At 39.5% G+C, this 24,192-nt stretch overlaps 1 protein-coding gene across 1 annotated transcript; it reads left to right on the top strand.

Annotated features, from left to right (window-relative positions):
• The first annotated feature begins 1,858 nt into the window (after positions 1-1,858).
• Positions 1,859-23,478, top strand: Erich5 (glutamate rich 5). The gene is made up of 3 exons (XM_071602426.1): positions 1,859-1,975; positions 20,120-21,064; positions 23,291-23,478. Exons 1-3 carry the CDS (start codon positions 1,918-1,920, stop codon positions 23,425-23,427), a joined length of 1,140 nt encoding a protein of 379 aa, XP_071458527.1. The 5' UTR covers positions 1,859-1,917; the 3' UTR covers positions 23,428-23,478.
• The last annotated feature ends 714 nt before the right edge of the window (positions 23,479-24,192 follow it).

Here is a 24,192-nt window from a genome sequence, read left to right as displayed (position 1 = left end):
ATTATGTTCTACCTTACCTTGAACCCCAAGGAATGGAGCCTGTTGTCTATGGATTGAGACTTCTGAAACTGTGAGCCCCAAAATAAACTCTTCCTCCACTACAATTGTTCTGGGTGGGTCTTTCAGTCGTAGCAGCAGAAGTTGATGAAAACATTATCCCAAAGGAAAAGTGAGATACCCCATGTACCTCCTAAAAAATAATTGATGGGGGGAAAAGGGAGACTTGAATGGGCTCAGTAAGTCCTGATTTAGCATGAAAGTCTTAGGATTTAGAAAATTTCAAGTTACATACTTAAATTTAATATGTGTGTTATCAAACCTCTTTTTGGGAATAATGGACCTAAAATTTTTTTTCACTAAATAAAATTAAGTGTAACTATTTTTTTTAAGCTTCCTAAGAAGGAGGGGTCTGCTATGCACTGAACTGTGCCCCTGTCCCATCCATATGTTGAAGCCCTAACCCTCAATGTGACTGTACCTGGAGACAGGGTCTTTTAGAAAACAACTAAGGTTAAATGAGATCACAAGTGTGGGTCCCTAAACCAACACAACAGTGGCCTTATAGGAGGTGGAGATTAGGGCACAGACATGCACATTAGGAAAATAAGGTGAAGATATATGGAGAGTATAGCTATCCACTGGGCCTTGGAAGAAACCAGCCCTGCTGACACCTTGATTTTGTACTTCTTACCTCTAGAACTATGATGAAATATATCTCTGTCATTTAAGCCACCCAGTCTATGGTATTTTGTCATAGCAGCCCCAGACAACTAATATAGATTGTAATACAACCCACAACCCACAGAATAATGTAAGACTTCATGAGTGTTTGCTGATATAAATAGTAGTAAAAAAAAAAAAAAGGAAAGTTTCCTCAGAGTACAATGCCATCTAATAAACATAGAAGGAATAATATAATTAGAAAATCAGTGTTTGATAACCATCATAGTAATAATTGATCCAAGCAAGAAACAATGTGTGTTGAGTAGTAGATAACTTGATGAGAAACAGAATATTTACATAGCCGAATAATCGCTTCCCATAAATTGCAAAGGGTAAAACAGTGATTCCACGGTGGAGAAACCTGGCAGATGCCACCTTACCTAACTCAACAAAGTTAACATTCCCAATAATGAGACGAACTGCATCCTGTGCTTCGACGAGAACACACAGACACTGCAGCCCAGCAAACAATCACAAGGAAATCAGACCAATCCAAATTGAAGAATATTCTACAATAAATGGCCTGTCCTATTAAAAAGAAAAGTCAGTCCTGAAAGGCAAAGCAATACTGAGGGAACTACTTCAGATTAAACCAAACTAAACAGAGGCAGGACGGTAAGTGTAGTCCTGGGATGGGACAATTAACACAAGCTGAAATCGGAGGGGAGATTAAATAGTCTGGTGTTAAACTTCCTTGTGGTAATTGTACTGGAGTTATGTAAGAATAACACCGCCATCGCACACTGAATCTACCAATCAATAGCCGCTGACCACTGCCGCCTCCTCCCCTCCCCGGCTATTTAGGGATGATTCAGACGATCCCTCCCAGCGATTCGCCCTAGCCCCCAGTCAGCATCCCTATCCTGCTTCGGGGGCTTTTTCTTTCTGTCTATATCACACCCTCCACCTGTCCCTCACCTGGACCCTCAATTCTACGTATCCCTACTGTCTTCTGCTTCCTTGCCCTCCAGCTTTCTGGCGCTCTGCACTCCCTAGCTCCTTTCACCTGCACCCAGTTCTCTTGCCCCTTCCGGTGCGCACCCCTTACCCAGCGCTTGGCCGTGCGCCTGCGCTCTGAGCCTGTGGGCTACGGAGTTGGTGGAACTTCTGCTGCTTCTGTTGCGTTGAGAACGGGATCTAGGTTCCAGGAGCGACACCCGCACAGGGCTGGGACAGGTGGTTACGCTAGCCGCGATGGGCTGCTCCAGCAGCGCCCTCAACAAGGCGGGAGACAACAGCAAGTTCCGCAGCGGTGAGCAGGGGCCCCGGCCACACCCCAACCTGGGTCGCGGATTCGCGTAGGCTTTCTCCCCCGGAGTTCCAAAAGATGCATCTGAGCACAGCCCACCCAGCAGGAGGCGAGCTCGGTCCTGGAGGGTGAGAGCGGGAACCTAAGTCGCGCTACGCCTTCTCCCCCAATATCTCTAAAATCTGAACCAGCGACTGCGACCCAGGGCTCAGCGGTTTGGGGGCGCTCCGCTGTGCATGCAGTGTCACTCGCAGGACTAATGACCGGGCGCAGGCTTATCCAGTCAGTTGATGTGATTACGAGGTACTAGTGTCAAATCCCTACGGAGGTTACTACATTCCCTTAAACACATGAGAAATTTTCACGGGGACTTCCCCGTGAGAGTTTTAGCATCCGAGATGGCATAGGACGCAGAGAATATGGAACGGCATTCACTCCATCAAATAGGTTCCTCCCGCACTTTTGAAGAGGTCAGATACTTTCCCCTATCCTTGGCTTCTGTATTTCTTGAGAAAGAGATATGTGATAAAAGGTGTCATCACTGAATCTTATAAAGAAAATTCAATGAGTCTATTTCGAGAGTATACTATATAATAAGTAGCTCAGTGTTTGGCTGGATGCTGGAGATACCAGTGACCCTATGTATGGAGAGCAAGAATGGAAGAGATAAACACAAGAGACAAGCGATGAGATAGTTTCTGACAGGGATAAGCACTATGAAAAAGAATTAAAGCAGATCAATGAACCAGAGAATGACTTCAGTTCTTGGATTTTGAATGGTTACCATTTTGGACAAAGCTTTGAATGTTATGCTAGTTTACAATCTTCAAGACTAACTTAAGTTGTCATTTTCACTTAACAATATTTCACTTAAAAAGGTCTTCTGTGAGCACCTTGTGTTATTGCAACAGCAGAAGCGCCTTCCTGTTTGATTTTGTGGTAGAGCGCACAGGATTGTCTTGAGTACTGTTTAAAAGCTCAGCCACCATGTCCTAGTCAGAAATACGTTGTACTGCTGTTATTTACTGGTGTGTAATAATTTGTATTTCTAGTTTTAGTAGATGACAGAAAGCAATCAGCAGGTAAGAAGAAGGCAAAAAAAAAAAAAAAAAAAAAAAAAAAATCAAAAGCGTTTCTGAGAGTGATTCCAAACCCCTTCTCACTGAAAACACTAAAGCACAGAAAGCCCATTCCTAATGCACAGTGCTTGCTAACTGTTCTCCTAAAGAGGCCAGCACCCCCGTGCTCCAACATGCCCTAAAGAGGCTAATGCAAGGAAAAATGACTTAGATGTTTCATGTTTTATTTTATGGAATCAGGTAGATTTTTGCATTCTGTTGCATAATAATCCTTATTGGTTTCAGTATTTTAAAAAACTGAAACAAAGTGATACTGGAGTGATTAGAGGGATATATTAATTTATACTGGCTTCTCTTACCTTCTACCAAGCCTAAGATATCCTGGTAGTAGTCTCTTGGTCTACTTTTAAGTAGAGCATCGGGCTGGGCATGTAGCTCAATGATGGAGTGCAGACACAGTATGTGCAAGGTCCTGGATTTACTCTTCAACATGGAGAAAACCAAATCATTATAAATTTTTTAATTTTTTTAAAATTGTAGATGGACACAATACCTTTATTTTATTTCTTTTTATGTGGTACTGAGGGTTGAACCCAGTGCCTCATACATGTGAGGCAAGCGCTCTGCCACTAGGCCACAATCCCAGTCCTCATTATAAATTTTTAAACTTAAAAAAAAAAGTATATTTCAAGGAATGTAACTCTTGGGGAGGGGGTTTAATTAGTGGGATGGGGTTTTTAATCCTCTCATTTAAAAATATCACTAGCATTAATAACCATTCACATGAGTTACACTCTCATATTTTATTCTTGCTTTTGTTCCTGTTCTAAGTTTCCATGGTTGTTCTGAAAAAAAATTCAAACACTTGACAACCAGTTTTAGTGTATAGAAAATTAATAATATGCTGCATAAATTGTTCAACACATATTTAATCAATCAACAGGTGTATTGCATCTGATCCTCTCTCAGACAATACTCTCTTGTAATTGGATACTATTGTATGTTTAGCAGCACTTCAACTCCATGATCTTGGAGGTCTGATAAATAATTCATTCCTGTTTAAACCTTCTTTAAATCCAAGGTACAAACCCAAGCCTGTCCAAGCTGGGTGTGGTGGTGCAGGCCTGTAATCCCAGGGGCTTGGGAGTCTGAAGCCTGGGGATCACAAGTTTCAGGCCAGACTCAGCAACCTAGTGAGACCTTGTCTCAAAAAAAAAAAAAATTAAAAGGGCCGTGGATATAGCTCAGTGGTGAAATGCTGGATTCACCCCCCAGTACCTAAAATGAAAAATCAATACAACAGTCCAAGTTCATCAAACATCCTATACATGCATTTGTTCACTGTATCACCAGTGCCTAGGAATGCTAGCCACATAATAGATCCTCAGTAATTATTTGCTGAATGAATTAGTTCATTTAATCTTTATATCAGTTCTATGGCCAAGTATTATGATTATTTCAATTTTATAGGTAAGGAATAAATAATTTATCACAAGTCACAGGGCTCCTAAGAGTCAGATCTGAGCTTTGAACCAGTTTGTGTTAGCTAGATTTAAATCTGGTTTTCCTCCTATCATTCTGGGTCCCCATTAAGGTATATATATATGGTCACCCACCATGGAAATTCTAAAAGAAATGTAATAAAGAGTATTTATTCTAATCCCTAAATAAGATATTTACTATTTAGGTATTATACAAATAAGATATATAATATTTAAACACATAACATTTATATATTATATATAAATAAAATACATATACAAATATAATACATAAATGCACATTAATGTATTAATTTATAATAGTAATATGTACACATAGTATATATAATATCATTATACAATATTAATATTGTTAATATGTAAATATTTTATCATTTTGTTTTTGTAGTTTCCATAGTGGGTGACCACATATCTAACGGGGATTCAGTGATTTGAGACATATGACATAAGATAAATATAATATATAACAAGAAAAACATTAAAATTCTTAAATAAGAGTTGGTAAAATATGAGGTTTACATTTGCTTCCAAATTTAAACTAGGAATAGTTGGGGGACATTGAACTTTAGTGATATTTCAAGCAGAATGCATAGATAGTTGTAAAGAAACTTCCAGTGCCTTCATGAAAGACAGATACTCTTAATTCCATAAGAGATTTTTAAAAATTTACACTAGCAACCTTAAAACTCTATGGGTTAACTAAAATACATGAACTATCCTGTATACTGGATTTTAGTTGATATATCTGCCTTACTGAATTTTCTATAAGAAATTTCTAGCTTAAAAGTGTTGTACATGATGCAATAGAACCATTAATAATTTAGGTTCTCTCTTGGATCTCTTCTATCTCTAAAATCTTGTGATATTAAAATCAAAAGGTACTTATTTTCTAGGCTCCAATTTAAGTCAGCAGCTACTTGTTAGGTAGCCCTTAGGTGACATAGGAAGAATCTATTCTAATGACATGTGGAAGTTTGCTTTGACCTACCAGACACTGAGCCCCTCCTCCTCCCCCCAATTTCTTAACTCTAAAGCCCAGGTATGTTTTTGGGGTGGGGGGGAACAGAGGTGGAGATTGGCCTCTGGTTGTAAAGAATTATCTAATGCTACTCAGAGTGAAGAACAGTGCCTGGGCACTTAGATTTTAACTAAGTGCTAGAAGGTATGAAGAAAGAGGAATTTCTTTCCAAAAGGAAAATTAGATTGAATCTGAACACAAAGGTTATGTTGACTCCACAGACTTTAATGTCACCTGGGGTCTATAGACCTTTGCCTCAGATCCCTTCTTCACTTCACTAGCCCCTGATAACATTAATAATGCTCCATTGTTTCCTAATATAAATGCCCTCCCTTTCTGGTAGGATTCTCCTTCCCGAGACTTTACATTTTAAGCACCAACATAGATAGAGTAAATAGAAGGTAATTATTGGCAAATTCATTGCTAGGCTAATGTGTACATTTCCACCGATAGCTGTACTCGTTTCTTTGTTTTAACCTGAACTTTCACTAGATGCTTGGGTCTCTGCTGCCTAGGCACTCACGGGAGGCTTGAATTTCACAGTTAGTTGAATTGTTCTTTGTACCTTGGGCACACCTTCTGGCTTCAAACTATATTTTCACATGGAGACATTTCAGTACTAACCAAACATTTTCCCTTTATAGTTGAAGAACAAACATCATTAATATTAAAATCAATTTGTATAGGCTTTTCTTGTATACGGGAATACTTAAATGGGATTTTTCAAATGCTATAAGTCTCCAGAACGAGTCTTAAGTTCTTGGTATGTCTTTGTGGGAGGCCTGGCTATGGCATACAGTAAATAAAAACAGAATATAGGGCTGGGGATGTGGCTCAAGCCGGTAGCGCGCTCGCCTGGCATGGTGTGGCCCGAGTTCAATCCTCAGCACCAAATACAAACAAAGATGTTGTGTCTGCCGAAAACTAAAAAATAAATATTAAAAACATTCTCTCTCTCTCTCTCTCTCAAAAAAAAAAGGTATTTTGTCCATTTACAACTTAAATATATTAAAAAATATTTAAAAATAAATAAATAAAAACAGAATATAAGAACTGGTTCAAAAATGTGAAAATATTTGAAAAAGTCATGCAGTGAAGAGTACACCTCCCACTCCATTTCCACTATCTGCTTAGTCCCAATCACATTAGTTTGGGTTTTCTTTTTTTGGCAGGGGGGGTATTTTCTTTTAAAGTTTCTATATGAATTGGAAATATTATTTCTTTCCCTCTCTCATTTATATTTAAAATGTATTATACTCACTGTTCTTCACCTTGATTCTTACCTAACAAGATGAAGACTTTTGGGCTGGGATTGTGGCTCAGCGGTAGTGTGCTCGCCTAGCACTGGAGGGACCTGGATTTGATCCTCAGCACCACATAAAAATAAAGGCATTGTGTTGTGTCCATCTACACCTAAAAAATAAATATTAAAAAAAGATGAAGACTTTTCCACATTTATATATTAAGAACTTATTTCTCCTTTCCTACACCTACAAAAATAATCTGTTGTGCGATTTGTTTAACCAGTCCCCTACTGAGGGACTTTGGATTTGTTTCCAGTCTTTTCCTGTTACAACAATGTTACAGTGAGTTCCTTTGTGAATACATCATTTTGAATGTGTACAATTATATCTCCAGGGAGATTTCCCAGAAAAGCATTACTAGGTCAGAGTAGTATTACTAGACATCAACAATTTTGATAGAAACAGCCAAAATACCTTCTGTAAGAGCTGTGCCAGTTTATACCTTCATCAACAATAAAATAAATCTTTTTCAAAAAATCAAAAACTTTCAGCCAAGCATGGTGTAGCATACCTATAATTCCAGCTACTGCGGAAACTGAGGCAGGAGGATCAGAAATTGGAGGCCAGTCTTGGCAACTTAGTAAGACCCTGTCTCAAAATAAAAAAAAAATAAAAAGGTCTGGGGATATAGCTTAGTGATGGAGCACCCCTGGGTTTAATCCCTAGTACCACAAAAAAGGAAGAAAGAAAAGACAGACCTTGGGGCTGGGATTATGGCTCAGCGGTAGAGCGCTCACCTAGTACAGGTGGGACCACATAAAAATAAAGGCATTGTGTTGTGTCCATCTACACCTACAAAATAAATGTGTTTTTTTTTTTTGTTTGTTTGTTTTAAGGCAAACTTTTCAGAGGTTTATGCAGCCACATCAAAACAGGAGTATGGAGCAGAAGTCAGGAGATTAGGTAGAGGTTATCTTATTGATTTCAATGCCCACAGTACTCTTATAAAGCAAATGTGGTTTTTTTTTTGGGGGGGGAGGACGCAGTGGTACCAGGGATTGAACTCAGGGGCACTTGACCACTGAGCCACATTCCCAGCCCTATTTTGTATTTTATTTAGAGGCAGGGTCTCACTGAGTTGCTTAGTGCCTCACTAAGTTGCTGAGGCTGTGTGATCCTCCTGCCTCGGCTTCCCTCAAAGCTGGGATTATAGGTACCACTGCGCCTGGTGAGCATATGTTAATAGCACCAAATTCAAGTAGAATATTAAAGCTTATTAAGCATAAGTAACTTTCCCAGGATCTCAGAGGTAGCAAGTGATGGAGCTGAGGCTTAAGCCCTGTGAGTGTGAGTTCAAAGCCCTTGCTGTTTTTCATAACCTCCGCTTCCATCTGGGATCTAGTCCTGATTCTGCCAGAAACTTATATTGTCTTATATCTTACATATAAGAAAAATGCAGTCAATAGTTAACTATTGAATGGGGAAATGGGTGAATAGATGGATTGACAGAATTGGGGATTTGAGATGAGAGGGCAGATGAGAGGACTACTTAGAGAAGCAGAGGACTCAAGACCCAACAGATAGCAGAAGATGAAAGGTAGCACTGGCCAAGTTGGGCTTGGGAATAGTGCTGGGCTGGGAACAGTCTCCTAGTCATGCAGGAAAGGTAAACACAGCAAACAATGCTTGATTGTGTAGCGTTAAATCATGCTTTTCTAAGACTGCCACACAGCCCAACTGCTGTGTAATTTCACTTTTGTTAATATTTTACAATATTAAGTTTGAAAAGATACCCCAACACTCATTGGGTCACAAAGTTTTGCTAAAATGGACACAAAGTATCAGTCTTGGCTATACTTGGAGTCCTGGTGTGGATGTGTGGGGGTTGTACTGGGTTATTTTTTTTTTAAAGCAGAATATAGGTCCCCCAGTGAGTGTTAGTGTCTTACAGTGCCATGATGACCTCAGAAGCTTCAATCCCCATTTCTGGACTTTGCTGTTGCTCACATCCCTTGAAACCTTCCTGGGGAATTGCCTTCAAGCTCTAGACATTCTTTTGTATATATCCAAGGATGTCCAAGCTTTGTTCTCCAAGGATAAAGATAAGGAATAAAAAGTTAACTCCACATTGTTTGTATAGCTAAAACCTCTGGGAAATAAGTGTTGTATGCAGGTGGGTGAAATAAGCTAGGCGACACTGGTATGCATTCCTAGCTCCGGCAATGTTGTGTGTGTCATGGTTTCCCAGCTTGTGAGAATGGGTTACATGTTGGTGTTTCTCCAGATTTCAGGGCAGCTGGACAGGGTCTTGACAGCCTGAGTCTTCTGGGAGCAGCTTCTTCTACTTGTCTCAGTGTGCTTTATGAATATCGTATTCCACATGTGCCAGGACACAAAAGAGACTGGGAGGCACTGGGATGGGCTTTCCAAATGCCTATCATTTTTATTTGTTGTTTCTCTTTCTGAGAGACAGCACCTGCCTTCAACCATCCCAGCAGGGATCTGTTGCAGAGTCCTCCCCACACCATTCTCTTGGCTCATTTCCCCCCTCACTGTCATTGCTAATGAGAAGGGACAAGTTCCTTGTTTTCTATAAGCTGATTTTGTATGTGTGTTGTGTGTGCCTATTTTTGCCCTTTTTCATTTTCCTAAAACTGGCAAAAACTCCAGAGTGTCATTTGGCTAATTTTCTTTTCTTTTGCTTGCCCTGATGTAGTGTCTGTAGACTAGATGGTTATGAGAGGCTCTAGGGACCTGTACACCTTGCATTTGTGTGTGTGAATTCAACACACTGAGAGACAACGTAGAGTGCAGATTAAGAACATGGATCTCGGAGTAGGGATCTAGATCTAGCTTTGTAAATACAATTTTTTTTGGAACATAGACTTGCCTATACTTTTACATCTTATCAATGCTGCTTTCTCACTAGGACAAGGTGAGAAAGATTAGGGCCATCTCCCTCCCAGTATGGAGCTCACTTGGACTGATTCAGTCTCTCGATTCATTGCTACATCAATATACATATGTTGTCTCTCATGCTGATAGTGACATGCTACCATGAGGATGCAGCCCACACCAGATGTTGGCAGGTGTGCAATACCCAACAATTCTGTGTGCTCATCAGCCACTTCAGTCTTTAACTAGCTCCCTTTGCCTGCCCTGTGACCCCACAGATAACCTAATCATCTTGTTTGGGTGGAGATCTTGTTAGAATACAGATTCTGGTTCTGTGCCTCTGGGGTAGGGCTTGAGATTCAGCATTAACAAATATTCCAAGGTCATGCTGATGGTGCAAGTTCTGGGACCACAGTTGGCCTTTAAAATCACCTGAATCTTTAAGGTGAATGTAACTTCCTTGGGCTTAAATCTGAACTGTGCCATCTTGGAGCTATTTGCCTCTCCCAGATAAAGATGCCATAAATTTTCTATACTGTATGATGGTATAACAACAGATCTCCTCTGTGGAGTTGTCTGGAGGATTGGAGGAGATAACCCATGTCCAACTCTTGTATGGTGTCTCAGTACATACCAACTGTTCTTCCTAGAGACACCTCGTGTGCAAGTGTTTAATATGTACATGTCACAGGCCTGGTGTTCTCTCATTTCCTTGTTCAGTGAGGTGACCTTGGTTTTACAAGTCTAGATTTCTACTCAGATGTTAAGATTTTCCTATATTAGTAATGACTATCCATCTTTTTCAGTGGCACATGCTATCAATCATTTCAAAAGTGATGTTTTATATTACAGCATCTTTAAAATGAGAGTTTCTCTTATAGGAATCTAAAACAAATATAATGGGAAAGGTAAATCTAAAGGAGGCAAATCTGGGGGGATAGTAGAGGATAGGAAAGGTAGCAGAATACAACAGTTACTAATAGGGCATTATGTAAAAATGTGGATGTGTAACTGATGTGATTCTGCAATCTGTATTTGGGGTAAAATTGGGAGTTCATAACCAACTTGAATCTAATGTATGAAATATGATATGTCAATAGCTTTATAATGTTTTGAACAACCAATAAAAAAAAATACTGTGGGGAAAATATGAATAAAAGAACATGCGGTACAATGTTGACTTGTTTTTGGATGATAGAATTGTAATTTCAGAATAGCTTTCTATATTTTCAAAAATTTCAAAGATGAGCATGTTTTATTTTTATTATAATAATAAACTATTTAAATGTTGAAAAAAAAATAAAGGAGGCAAATCTTTGTCATGGTTCGATGACAAGCTTTGGTGCTCCCACATGTCAGTCTCTCTTAGAGGCAGCAGCCCCATATCTCTGTGTGAGCTCATCAAGTGTTCCAAAAGTACCTTTCTAACTACATGCTCTTGTTTCTCCCTAGTTAAATATCAACATTAAGTTTGCCTTCAAACTGCATCTCATATACTTTGTGATGATGAAAAGGAAGTTTAGATATGCAAATTCAGATAGTTCTATTAAAAAAGAAAAGTAGTCTGTCTGATTTTTATTTACCCTCTATAGGATTTTTTGGCTAATAATTTTATACTTTAATTACATGAAATGTTGCTTAAGTTGGCCTCTATACCCTGTTCATATCTCCCAGCTAGTGAAATGCAATTTGTATCATGGTACATAGGACAGTTCTTAAAACACACCGTAATGTAGGAAAGAGGCAGAACTATCCAGAATAGCATTTGTTAGTAGTCCCTGTTTATTGGATGGATGGAAAAGATAGAATTGAACTGAGAAAGCAAAGTAAGAAAATAAGGAGGAGGATGAATGGATTCCTCTTTGGGAATAGCTCATGCTGCAACCCTGGGTTCCAAAGCTCAAAAGTTAGAAGAAATAACAGCAGCAGGGACCAGGATCCCCCTTCCTTACTGACTCTAGAAAACGTAGTAGACAGCACAGTGAGGCCTTTGCGATGTCTGATATCGTAGTCTTAGGAAACATTGGCCTCAAGTTTTCTCCTTGTTGGGAAGAGCTTTTCATTTCTGATAGGCAATGGACTGAGTTGAAAAGCTTCCTCTGTAATGTGAATTTCAGGTATGTTAGCTTTAGTTCTAATCCCTTCTGTAATGTTGCCTAGTATTTAGTTTCTTTGTCTGTCGATCACAACGGTGCTTATGACCAGGGTTCTGTTAGTTCAGCTGTCACAACAAATTTGTGCATGGATCAATTTTCAACAGAATGAAGAAAGAAAATGTGCACCAAAGGATTAGGCCCAGGGTGGTGTATGATATGATGGACTGTAGGGTTCAGAAAACAGACACATTTTAAACGACTTTGAATGTGGAAACAATGCATGTGTTCAAAATATTTATTATATAATAACACAGACTAGGCATAGACTGTCGTCTATTTATGAACAAAAATACATCTTATGGTTTTCCAAGTAAGGATACCAGAAGAAACAATGCATTATCTTCTTCTACCTTGAGAAGATATGTTGGGGATTCATAAAAACCTGTGGACAGGGTGTATGGGGATGCGTTGGTCAGAGGTAGTATACAGCTGATCGCGATGACACATGCCTGTAATCCCAGTGACTAGTTAGGCCGAGGCAGGAGGATTGCAAATTCAAAGCCAGCCTCAGCAAAAGTGAGGCGCTAAGCAACTCAGTGAGACCCTGTCTCTAAATAAAATACAAAATAGGCTCAGTGACCGAGTGTCCCTTAATTTAATCCCTGGTACCAAAAAAGGAGAGGTAATGTACAAGTACTATACTTAATGAGGAAGTCGCAATGGTTTGAGTTTTCCTGCAGATGGTAAGTTATAGGATAGCAGAGATCAGATCTTCCTTGTTACCTGCAGTAACCCCTGTGCCCAGCCTAGAGTTGGCCTATTGTAGGCATTTGATGGGTACTTGATGAGTAAATGAAATCAAACCCAGCAAATAGAACAGAACATTTATTTACATAAAAGCTATCAGTGGCTTTTACTAATGCCAGTGAAGTCTGGTTAAATCATTGCTGACATTACAAATACTGTTCCATTATCTATCAATCACATTTTAACACTTAGCATAATAATACAATGCATTGTGTTTAGGGGACTGTTTATCCAAGCCCTTTAATGTTGCAGTTGTTCATTCTTTTTTGTTGATTTTTAGCTATAATTTATTGACAGGTCTCTTCTAGCTGTCAAGGGACCCTTGTAAAATTGGAAGAAGCCCTCCCCAGTCATTGTTACCACACACAGCCTTGCAGGCGCACCAACCCCTCTGCCCTGCAGCAGGGTGCCTCTGTGACGTGAGCTGTGTGCCACATCCCCATTTACTGACTATCTTCTCATGTTAGACACACATTAGCACCTCTGTTAATTTTCCTAACAATCCCCCAAAGCAAACAATATCACCACTTTACAGATAAGGAAATTGAGGCCCAGAGAGATTAGGAACTGAAGGGAAGGGAGAGAGATAAAGAAAGAAAGAAAAAGAAATACTATACTTCTTTCAACAGGGTGAGGGTAAATACAATTCAAAAGGTATGAAACCTAGAGCCAGAAAGGAAGTTTTAGGGTAATTATAGACTTTATTGCTGTGTTCTCTGAGAGATGGTCTGAAAACATCGTTTATTTTCCAATCTTTTCATGTATTTCCTCTAAACGTTTTTCCTTTGGAGTAGTTCATGAGAAGGTACCAGTATTAAAATGATGAAATCACTTTACTTCTGTGTTTGCCCATTATAATTTCATCCTTGCTAGGTCATTGAGAGAACAATGCTATCGACTGGCACTCAGTGGTTGTGAGTCCCTGTGTGGGCACCTTCCAAATACTAACGCATGCAGCCCTCACCACAGCTCCCTGGTTAGGTGCTGACACTAGTCCTGCTTTATAGGAGGTGAGCTGAGGCACAGGGAGGCTTAATAAGGCTTACTGGAGTCAGACGGAGAAACCAGAATTCAAACCTACTATGTACATTATAGGTGTCATTTTCAAGGTCTTTCCTTTTAGAGCAAATTGTTTTCTTCTATCTCCTAGGAAAAAGAATTTTTGAGCTATTTGTTAGGAAGTATTACCTTACAAATAGTCATTTCAAAAAGTATTTAGAGCTGGGGGCTGCAGTTGTAGCTCATGTATTTTTCAAGGTAGCTCTCGTGGTACAGCTCTCACCTGTGCACGTCTGAGGCACTGGATTTGATCCTCAGCACCACATAAAAATGAAATAATGATATTGTGTTCACCTACAACTAAAAAAAAATTCAAATATATTTAGAGCACTGTTGACTGAAATAAATGACAAAATTAACATGTTACTACACTTCTGGCAATTTCTTTTTTTGTGTGTGATCATTTTAAGAATCCTTTATCCCCTTGAAACTTACCCTTGAAAAATATTAAAGATAATGACATCCTTTTGTAATGTTTCCCCCCCTTGGTTGATTATTTTCAGGTTGTATTCTATAAAATTATATGTTAGGACATTTGCCTAATTCCAATGTGTGATAAGGTTGGGAGAAGTACACACAAAGCAAGCTGACACTGTGATCATGGGCACAAGTGTTCTAGCTAGGGCAAAAATTGACAGATCACTTGGACACTTGTGTCCCATCTGAGGTGAAATAAATTCTTACCAAGTTTTCTTTCTGGGGTGGGACTGGACTTAGACACGTCATGTATTTTTGAAGGTATAAATTTTTGTGCTCTGGGAGAATGCTGCCTTTGGAATGCACCCACACCTGGCACAGGTGGATGCAAATGCTTCATCTCATTTTACTGACTGAGCTAATCACTGTCATCACTATTTTATAAGAAAATATAATTTGGCAGACATCTGTGATTAGTACTTTAATACATTTCCTTGTTAATTCCCTAAGGCAATTATTACCAGAACATCCTTTGTTTGGTATCTAAATGAGTTGGCTTGTCTTATGGGATTCTTTATAGGCCTGAGAGATTTCTTTTATTAAGCTGCTTTACTTGCTGTTAATCTGAAAGCTTCCATCATGATGAGACAGGAGGGGGAGGTGAAGGACAGCCCTCTCCCCAGTTCTGTCATATGGACCCTCAAAACTGACAGCTGATGCCCTGAATCTCATATAATTGTCCCTGAGTTCTGCTTCTTCACCTCTAGCTCTCTCTGTAGGTTTCTCAACTAGACTCAAGGCAGGATAGAGATACAAATGCTGTTTCTCTCTTCTCTCCTCCTTCAATTCCTCCTCTACCCCAAGACTTTCCTCTTCTTTTTTGCCTCTATGCAAAAACTACCCTTCTCCAGACACATAGCAAATGTGTTAGTAAGATAGAGAGCTCAGCTCCAGGCTGTTACGTAAATTTCTGGACAGGCCCATATGTCAAGTTGTCCCCTAGAGTTTGCCACTAGGATGCACAATCTACAGCCCATCCCTGACACACCATGCCCCGAGACAAGCCATGCCTCTCTACAGCCCAGGTTCTTTCATCCTTGTCTTCTGTTTCCAGCAGCCAAGCTTTGGGCCAGTGTTACCCAAGATCCTCCTTCTTCCTCCTTTCCCTCACCCCCTGGATCAGTCATTATGTTCAGTCATTTTTACCTCTCATAACTATTTTCTCTCAGAAGTTACTGGTAACCTTGAGATTTGTGCTGCCCATCTCTGATTCATTCTTCAGGAGTATGTGTGGATGGATGCATGTCTTTTTGGTGCTAGGGATTGAGCCCCTAGCTTGCTAAGCACACTCTGTACCCTGAGCTATAATCCCAGTCCCCAAAGAGGGAGGTTTTAAAAATCCAAATCAGATCAATTCTCTCCCCTACTCAGGATTCTTTTTTTCATTTTATTTATTTTTATATTAAAAATAAGCAGTTCAGGGGAGGTATAGTTGATATACAGTGAACAGCACATATTTACGGAGCACATAGGAACCGAGCACCCCTTAGCCGGGAGGGATGAGAACATGGAGATGTGGCAAAATCCAGCCATGGGCTGTGTGTGTGTGAACTATGGGCACTGAGTGCACAGATTTGCCCCTCTGTTTGGGTGGGCCTGGCTCTGGTCTTTTTACTTGCTCTGCCATGATCCCCACACAGCTCAGGAAATGGGAATGGCCTCCCTAGATGTCACTCAATCTGCGACAGCAGACATCAGGAAGCTAGATTCAACCACCTGAAACCTAATCCCTTGCTTCATTTGAATGGCTTCTCCTCAATAAAAGGGGTCAGCACGTGCTCTCTCTCTCTCTCTTTCCACGGACCCCTAATATTGGAGGAGCCGTCACAGGACCCAAAGAAAAAGGTATTTCTCTGTCTCTGTGATTATTTCATGCAACCCAGTTCACCTGGAGTGACCTTGAGTGTTTAGTTGTGAGATGTGACAGCACATTTTAGTAAGTTTGTACCAAGACTTATGTGTGTACCCATGGAAGCATCAACCCAATCCAAATATTGAACGTTAACTGCCAACATTTCCTTATGTTCCTTTGAAATCCATTCTGGCGCATCCCAATCCCAGTCCCCAGACACTGTTTTGCTTTCTGTCACTATTAGATAAGTTGGCACTTTCTAGTTTATAAAATGGGATCATATAGTATGTAATCTTTCCATCTTCTTTTACTCAGCATAATTATTTTGAAAAGCATTTATGTTGTTGCACTTATCAATGGGCCGTTTCTTTTTTGTTGTTGTGTAGTATTCCATTGTGTGGATATACCTCAATCAGTTTCTTTATTCATCTGTTGATGTAAATCTAGGTTGTTTCCAGTTTCGGGTTATTACAAATTAAGCTGCTACAAACTTTTGTGAACAAGTCTTTGTACAGATGCATGTTTTCTTTTCTCATGGGAAAATGTCTAGGGAATAAAATGGTTGAGCTATATAGTTATGTGTGTGGTGTGTAAAATTTGGTGCTGGGGATTGAACCCAGGGATTTGCACATGCTAAGCACATGTGCTCTTCAGTGACTAAACTAAACCTCAGTCCTGGGCATGTGTATTGATTTAATTGCTTAACAAAACCCTACTCACAATTTATTTTTTCAGATAAATATCAGACTGAAGGATTTTAATGTAATCTTCTTTTCTTTTTATTTAATTAATTTTTATTGGTGCGTTATAATTGTACATAATAGTGGGATTCATTGTGACGTTATTTGTACACACAAACAACACAATTTAATGTACTATATTCCCTGGTATGTCCCCCCTCCTTCCCCCTCCTCCCTCCCCCTGGTCCCCCTTCTCATTTCATGAGATTTCCTCCCCCCTTCCCCCCTTCTTCTCTGTAGCTTTCATATATAAGAGAAAATATACAATCCTTAACTTTCTGAGTCTGGCTTATTTTACTTAACATAATGTTCTCAAGTTCCATCCATTTTCCTGCAAATGACATAATTTCATTCTTTTTGTGGTGAATAAAACCCCAGTGTGTATATATGCCACATTTTCTTTATCTATTCATTCATTGACAGATACCTGGGCTGGTTCTATAATTTGGCTATTGTGAATTGTGCTGCTATAAACGTGGGTATGCAGGTATCACTGTAGTTGGCTGACTTTAATTCTTTAGGATAAATACTGAGGAGAGGTATAGCTGGGTCATATGGTGGTTCTATTACTGGGCTTCTGAGGAAGCACCATACTGATTTCCACAGTGGTTGTACAAATTTACAATCCCACCAACAGTGTCATAGTGTTTCCTTTTCCCTAATCCTCTCCAGCATTTATTGTTATTTGTATTCTTGACAGTGGCCATTCTACCTGGAACGAAATGAAATCTCAGTGTAGCTTTGCTTTGCATTTCCCTGATTGCTAAAGATGATGAACATTTTTTCATATATTTGTTGGCCATTTGTATTTCTTTTTCTTCTTCTTCTTTTTTTTTTTTTTGGTACCAGCGACTGAACTCAGGGGCACTTAACCACTGTGCCACATCCCCAGCCCTATTTTGCATTTTATTCAGAGACAGGGTCTCACTGAGTTGCTTAGCATCTCACTTTTTGCTCTGTGCTGGGTTTTGAACTCATGATCCTCCTGTCTCAGCCTCCCGAGCTGCTGGGATTACAGGTGGGTGCCACTGAGCCTGGTTTGTATTTCTTCTTCTGAGAAGTGTCTGTTTAGTTCATTTGCTCATTTACTGATTGGGTTATTATTATTGTTTTGTTTTTTTTTTTAAGAGAGGGGGGGGGAGAGAGAGAGAGAGAGAGAGAGAGAGAGAGAGAGAGAGAGAGAATTTTTTAATATTTATTTTTTAGTTCTTGGCGGACACAACATCTTTGTTTGTATGTGGTGCTGAGGATCGAACCCGGGCCGCACGCACACAAGGCGAGCGCGCTACTGCTTGAGCCACATCCCCAGCCCCTATTATTGTTTTTTTTTTAAAATACTTTTTTAGTTGTTGATGGACGTTTATTATACTTTATTTATATGTGATGCTGAGAATTGAACCCAGGGCCCTACACATGCTAGGCAAGTGCGCTACCACTGAGCTACAACCCTAGCCCGGTTATTATTTTCTTGTGGTAAGTTTTTTGAGTTTTTTTGGTATATTCTGTCAGAAGAGTAACTGGCAAAGATTTTTCTCCCATTCCATAGGCTCTCACTTCATGCTCTTGTTTCCTTTGCAGTTGAAAAATCTTTTTTATTTGATACCATCCCATTTATTAATCTTGGTATTATTTCCTGCTTGTTCACAATTCTTTTTTTAAATATTTTTTTAGTTGTTGATAGACCTTTATTTTATTTATGTATTTATATGCGGTGCTGAGAACTGAACCCAGTGCCTCACACATGCCAGGCAAGTGCGCTACCGCTGAGCCACAGCTCAGCCCCTTGTTCATAATTCTTGTTCTTCATGCTTTTAGGGTAAAATTTAAGCTCATTAGGGAGATATATATATTTCTCTAAAACAGCTAAGAGAATTAAAATATTTGCCCCTAGAGAAGGGGAAATGGGAGGGGAGTTAACATTGGATCAGCAGATAACTTTTTAAACTATATGTTTATATAATTGTGGTGGTAAAAAGAAAAAAGGAAGAAAAAAAAAAACCTCTTGGGGAAAAAAAGAAGAAGAAAATATCACCTAGAGACCCATTTTAACATTTGGTTTCTTTTTTCCCAGTCTTTCCACACTCCATTTGTGATTTATTTTTCCTCTCCTTCTCCTTCCCTCACTGCCTTCCTTTTGATCACTGTAATCATACTATATTTAAAACTGGTAACTCGCTTACTGAGCTCTTAGATGAACTGCAGACTTCAGGCTAATAAATGCTTTATATGCACTGTTTCATTTGGTCAACCCAACTACAAGTGCCAATTTTTAAGACATGTCATAATTATTTTCTTATTTAAGCTTATGGTCTTTATAATCATCTATTCATGGTATAGTATTTCATTTAGTATACTATTTATCTGTACCCCCCAACTTGTTAGACTTTTAAGTTGTTTTTCAGCTTTCTTTTTTTAAATGTTTTTTAGTTGTTGATGTACCTTTATTTTTAATTTATTTATATGTGGTGCTGAGGATCGAACCCAAGTGCCTCACACATGCTAGGTAAGCGCTCTGCCACTGAGCCACAACCCCAGCCCATGTTTTTCAGCTTTTGCTATTATAAAGAACACTTGAATGATAGATTTTTTTTCCCTCGAAGCATTTTCTAAGTTTTAAGCTTTTAAGATAAACTTCTAGAAGTAGGATTACTGGGTTAATGGATATAAACACATTGCAAATTTGCTTATTGTAAACTGTTGAGAGCACTTTTGCGCCCAGTGTTTCATGAGACACGATTCTCATGCAACTCTGAGATGGGTGGGAGAGAGACACCCATGAGATCCCTGGGAACTATTTTCCCAAGGCCACAACAGATGCAGAAGGAGCCAGAAGAGACAGGAAGTAAAATGCATGTTTCCAACTTTCCTTTGTTTTCCTTCTCATTGTGCCCCTAAAATGACAGGAAACTCAGGTCAAGCAATCCTTGTCACTCCCCTTCCTAGACACCATTGCCTTCACCTACTAGATTTCCTCCATCATGGAGCATTTTCCATTCACTGGGGACCATTCTTTGTTAGAAGGAAAGTGAGACCTTCCCAAGAGCCCAAGGGTCACACACTGGGAAACCTCCCAATCCTAAAGAGGAGAAAGGGTAGGACAGAGAAAAGAACATGTGAAACAAGTGGACTTTGCTAAGTTAGAATATGGGATAGGAGCCATGAGAAGGTGCACAATGAGCAAAGAGAAAACTCGGTGAAGTTTGAGGTGAGGTGTTTGGGGTAAAGACATAAAGGCCTTTGACCTGGAGAGAGGGTCATGGTATGTCTTGAAGTATTAAATCTACTTCTTGATATCGGTTCACTTTTTCAAGACAAAAACTAAAATAATATTTTGTGTTTTCTCTTTCCTCCCCCCCCCCCAATGTAATGATCAAAAAGTAACTTCAAATGAATGTTTATCTACCACAGAAGAAAGTGAGTCCTGTGTTGCCCAACCCACACCCCGCACACCAGGAAAAGAATCCATATTTCATGGCAACATACAAAGGGAAAGCCTTCCCCCTCTGGAGAAGCCCAAGGCATCAGTGGTGCCTACAGCTAATGGTGTTGTATCCCGTGAACGGCCCCTGGCAAAGGAGGTAGCCCCTGAAAAGGATGCCATAGGCCAGATAGGACCTACAGAGAAGACTCAGCCTCTCCAAGGACCTGCGGAATCTGAGGCACCTCATCTAGGTGGCAGAGATGATACCCCAGGAGCAAAAGAAAAGAAGAAAGATGTGGAAACAATGACAGAAGTTCAGGCTGTAAAAGGAAATGCTCAGACTGAACTTTCAGAAGTCAAGGATCCATCTTCAGGGACAGCAGGAGAGAGGAACTCCTCTGGAACAAGGGAAGATGCTGAGAATCCACCAACTGTTGCAGTGATGCAACCTCCAGGAACAATGGAGAACATTCAGCCTCTGGAAACAGATGGAGAGCTGCAGCCTCCAGAAGCAACGGGAAAAGATGAACAGTCCCAATTTCTAGAAGCAATTCCCAAAGAGAACAAATCTCCAGAAATGTTGGAAGGAAGTCAGTTTGTGGAAACTAATGAAGAACAGAAATTTCAAGAAACAGTGGGAAACGAGGAGCAATCCCAGCTTCTAGAAACAATTTCCAAAGAGAATTTAACATCAGAAATATTGTACAGAAGTCAGTCTGTGCAAACTCCTGTAATGAACGACTTACTCCACACAACTTCTGAAGGTCCTGAAAACATGGAGCAGATTCAACCTGAAAGAATAGTTGGAAGCATGGAGCAACCAGAAGGAATTCCAGAGACAGCGGCAAATGTGGAAATGGATGGAAAAATTCACACTAACCAAGCAGACCAACACACTGAAGGTAAAGTCAGGCTGTTAGAGATTCAGAATGTTTATTTAGATGAGTTCCACAGACCAGCACTGGGGGAGGGGGAGCCTGACACACAGTCACTGAAGTCTTTCAGGTGGCTGAAGTTCATTACCCAAACCAAAAAGGCTTCCATCCTGGGAAACAAGCATTCCATCCAGCCTCAATCCAGCTTTCCAGAAAATCTCTTCTAAAGCATAGTCTTTATTTATAGTGTCGAGATTTTTAACTTAGAGTCTGATGGTTAAATAGAATCGTCCCTTGGCCAGATACTGTGGTGTGCACCGATAATCCAGCAGCTTGAGAGCCTGAGGCAGGAGGATTGTTGAAAGCCAGCCTCAGCAATTTAGCAAGGCCCTGAGCAACTTAGAGTGACCTTGTTTCAAAATAAAAAATAAATAAATAAATGAATGAGCTGAGGATGTAGCTCAGTGGTTAAGTGCCTCTGGGTTCCATTCCTGGTACCAAAAAAAAAAAAAAAAAAAAAAAAAAAAAAAATCATCCCTTGAAGGCAACATGTTAAAATTTCTGAATTTGTCCAAGTTCACTTTTCATTAGGCTCTCTACATGGTAAGAGGATCCAGAATTAAGGTGAACAAATTATTAGTGGAGGATTTTACCTTCTAATGAAAGAACACACAAAGAATATAGCTTTTAGAATGTAATTTTCATCTCGGTTAAGCACATCCTTAGAAAATTATTGTCATTCTATTCCTGTCCTGTTTTTGTTTGCTTGTTTGTTTTGGGGGCTGGTGATTGGACCCAAGGCTTTGCACATGCTAAGCAAAAATTCTACCACTAAGCTATTCCCCCAGCCTTATCTTTTTATCTTTATGAGAAGGCTAAAGAAATATATTGTTTTGGTATGTGGTATTTAAAAAATTTTAAATCTGCTTTATCAGCATAAAATGATATTTATGCTGTTCTTGGAGTATATTGTTTGTTGGAGTTATAACTAAAAGTAACATTTTTTTCTGAGGCATGATTTACATTTTGATAACATTAGCTTCATAGTATTGTATAATTAAGTGAAACATTAATTATAACCATCTGTTTCTTAATTCTTTAATTTACTAACTCAGGTTTTTGTGGTGCTAGGGAACAAATCTTGCACCTTGTACACGCTGAGCAAATGCTCTATCACTGAAATATACCCCCAGCCCAACTCAGGTTTTTTTTTTTTTGCTATTGGGGATTGAACCCAGGAGCACTTTACCACTGAGCTACATCCCCAATCCTTTTTATATTTTATGTCATTTTGAGACCCAGGCTTGCTAAGTTGCTGAGGCTGGTCTTAAACTTGTGATCCTCCTGCCTTAGCCTCCTGAGTTGCTGGCATTATAGGTGTATGCCATCACTCTGACCCAACTGAGTATTTTTTGAGTGCCTAAGCATATGCTAGGTGCTCAGGATGCAGAATGAGTAGGAGATAATCCCTGATCTCAGGGACCCTCAGTTTATTGGGGGAAGGCAGAATGTAAACAAATTATTATACTTTATTGAGGCAGATGTTTTACTAAAAATGCAAAAAAAAAAGTGCTATGAGTCAGAAGGGAGAAGCAAGTAAAAACATATATTTTTAGACCATGCTTGGAAAAAAAATCAAAATCATCCCTTGAAGGCAACATGTCAAAATTTCTGAATTTGTCCAAGCTCACTTTTCATCAAGCTCTTTATATGGTAAGAGGATCCAGAATTAAGGTGAACAAATGATTAGTGACCATGCTGAAAATGAGTGAAATGGGGCCTGTAGGATTCCATGGAGACTCTCAGAGGACCTCAGGAAGCTGCTGCTTGTGAATGGGAGCCAATGTTGCCCAAACTGATTTTAGGGAGTTACATTTGCAATATCTAGACTTTTAAATGCTAGCAAGCTCTATGTCTTTAATGAATGTTTTCTTTAAATACCATAATGGTCAAATAAGACAGATTTTTGGCCAACCCTGGACCATCTTTTGACTTATATAGAGATGAAACATTCTAGTATGTTCTATTGCCATTTCTTGGGTAATTTTGCATCCTGATTTTATTTAGAATGCCAAGACACCAAGATGTTCAGGGACTTGACATTGGCCACACTTGCCTTTCTTGATACCACCAAAGAAACTTTCTGCATAGACCTAAGAGCAAAAACTGCCCCATTGGAAACAAACTATGGAAGCAATTTGTTGTTAATGCTAAGTGAGTGTTTCATATTATCTCTTTGGATTACTTTTCCAGGTGAGACAGGAGAAAAGGTGGAAACAGAGATGGAGAATGAGAATGTAAGTGAAAGGGCTGAAACAAAAGAAGAAGAAACAGGAGAAGCCGTGGATCTTTCAGCAGCCACAGAGCTGGGGATGGCGACAGAAGGGTGAACAGACACAGCCTGGTTCAGTGGAGAGATGCAGTTTGTAGTTGTGCATCATTTCGTGTATGTGTGTTTATGGTTCTTAACTTTCTATAGCTACATATTTTGCACAAGGAGTGTGATTGTAGGTAGACTGTTGGAACCATGACAGTGATGCCACGCTCTTGACTGTGTTGTTCCATGAAACTGCTAAGCTGGGAATGGTTTTCTTAGCTACTTAGGACAGTGACACATTTAAAATCATAATAGCCAGAGCCAATAAAAACAGGGCTTTGTGATCATTTAAGAGTGTGAGGGTGACTATCTTCATTGTGGCAATGGGTCCATTCAGTATAGGAAAAGAGGACCTAAATATAAGGTATAGACCTGTAGCTACAGAAGGCTGGAGAAAGGAGGTAGCAAATTTTAGGAGAATTCATGATTATAAGTTCATGTAGTTCAATTATGATGGAATAAAATGAATAACACAAAATTAATGGGACAAACTCAGCCTAGTATTTCTGTCCTATCATAGAGTTTAGAGCTGGTAGGAATCTTATGAGGCATGCCATCTCATTACCTTCTCACCTTGTCTCTCTACTACCAAGAGCCTTATTTATCATGATACATTATGTTAATAAAGTGCTTTTCAAAGGAATGTGGCTTTGGTGCTGTCACAAGATTAGTCATTTTTTGCAAGGAAGGCTCCACATTTTCCTTGTGCCATTTTGAATCAGCTGCTGATTTTACACTTATGTGAGGTGTTGGACTAACATTAAAAGCATTTTAAATT

Source organism: Marmota flaviventris, chromosome 15 (genome assembly GCF_047511675.1).
Source record: "Marmota flaviventris isolate mMarFla1 chromosome 15, mMarFla1.hap1, whole genome shotgun sequence".
Classification (NCBI taxonomy): domain Eukaryota; kingdom Metazoa; phylum Chordata; class Mammalia; order Rodentia; family Sciuridae; genus Marmota; species Marmota flaviventris.
Note: the sequence above shows the minus strand (reverse complement) of the source record. Positions and strands in the feature narration are given on the sequence as shown.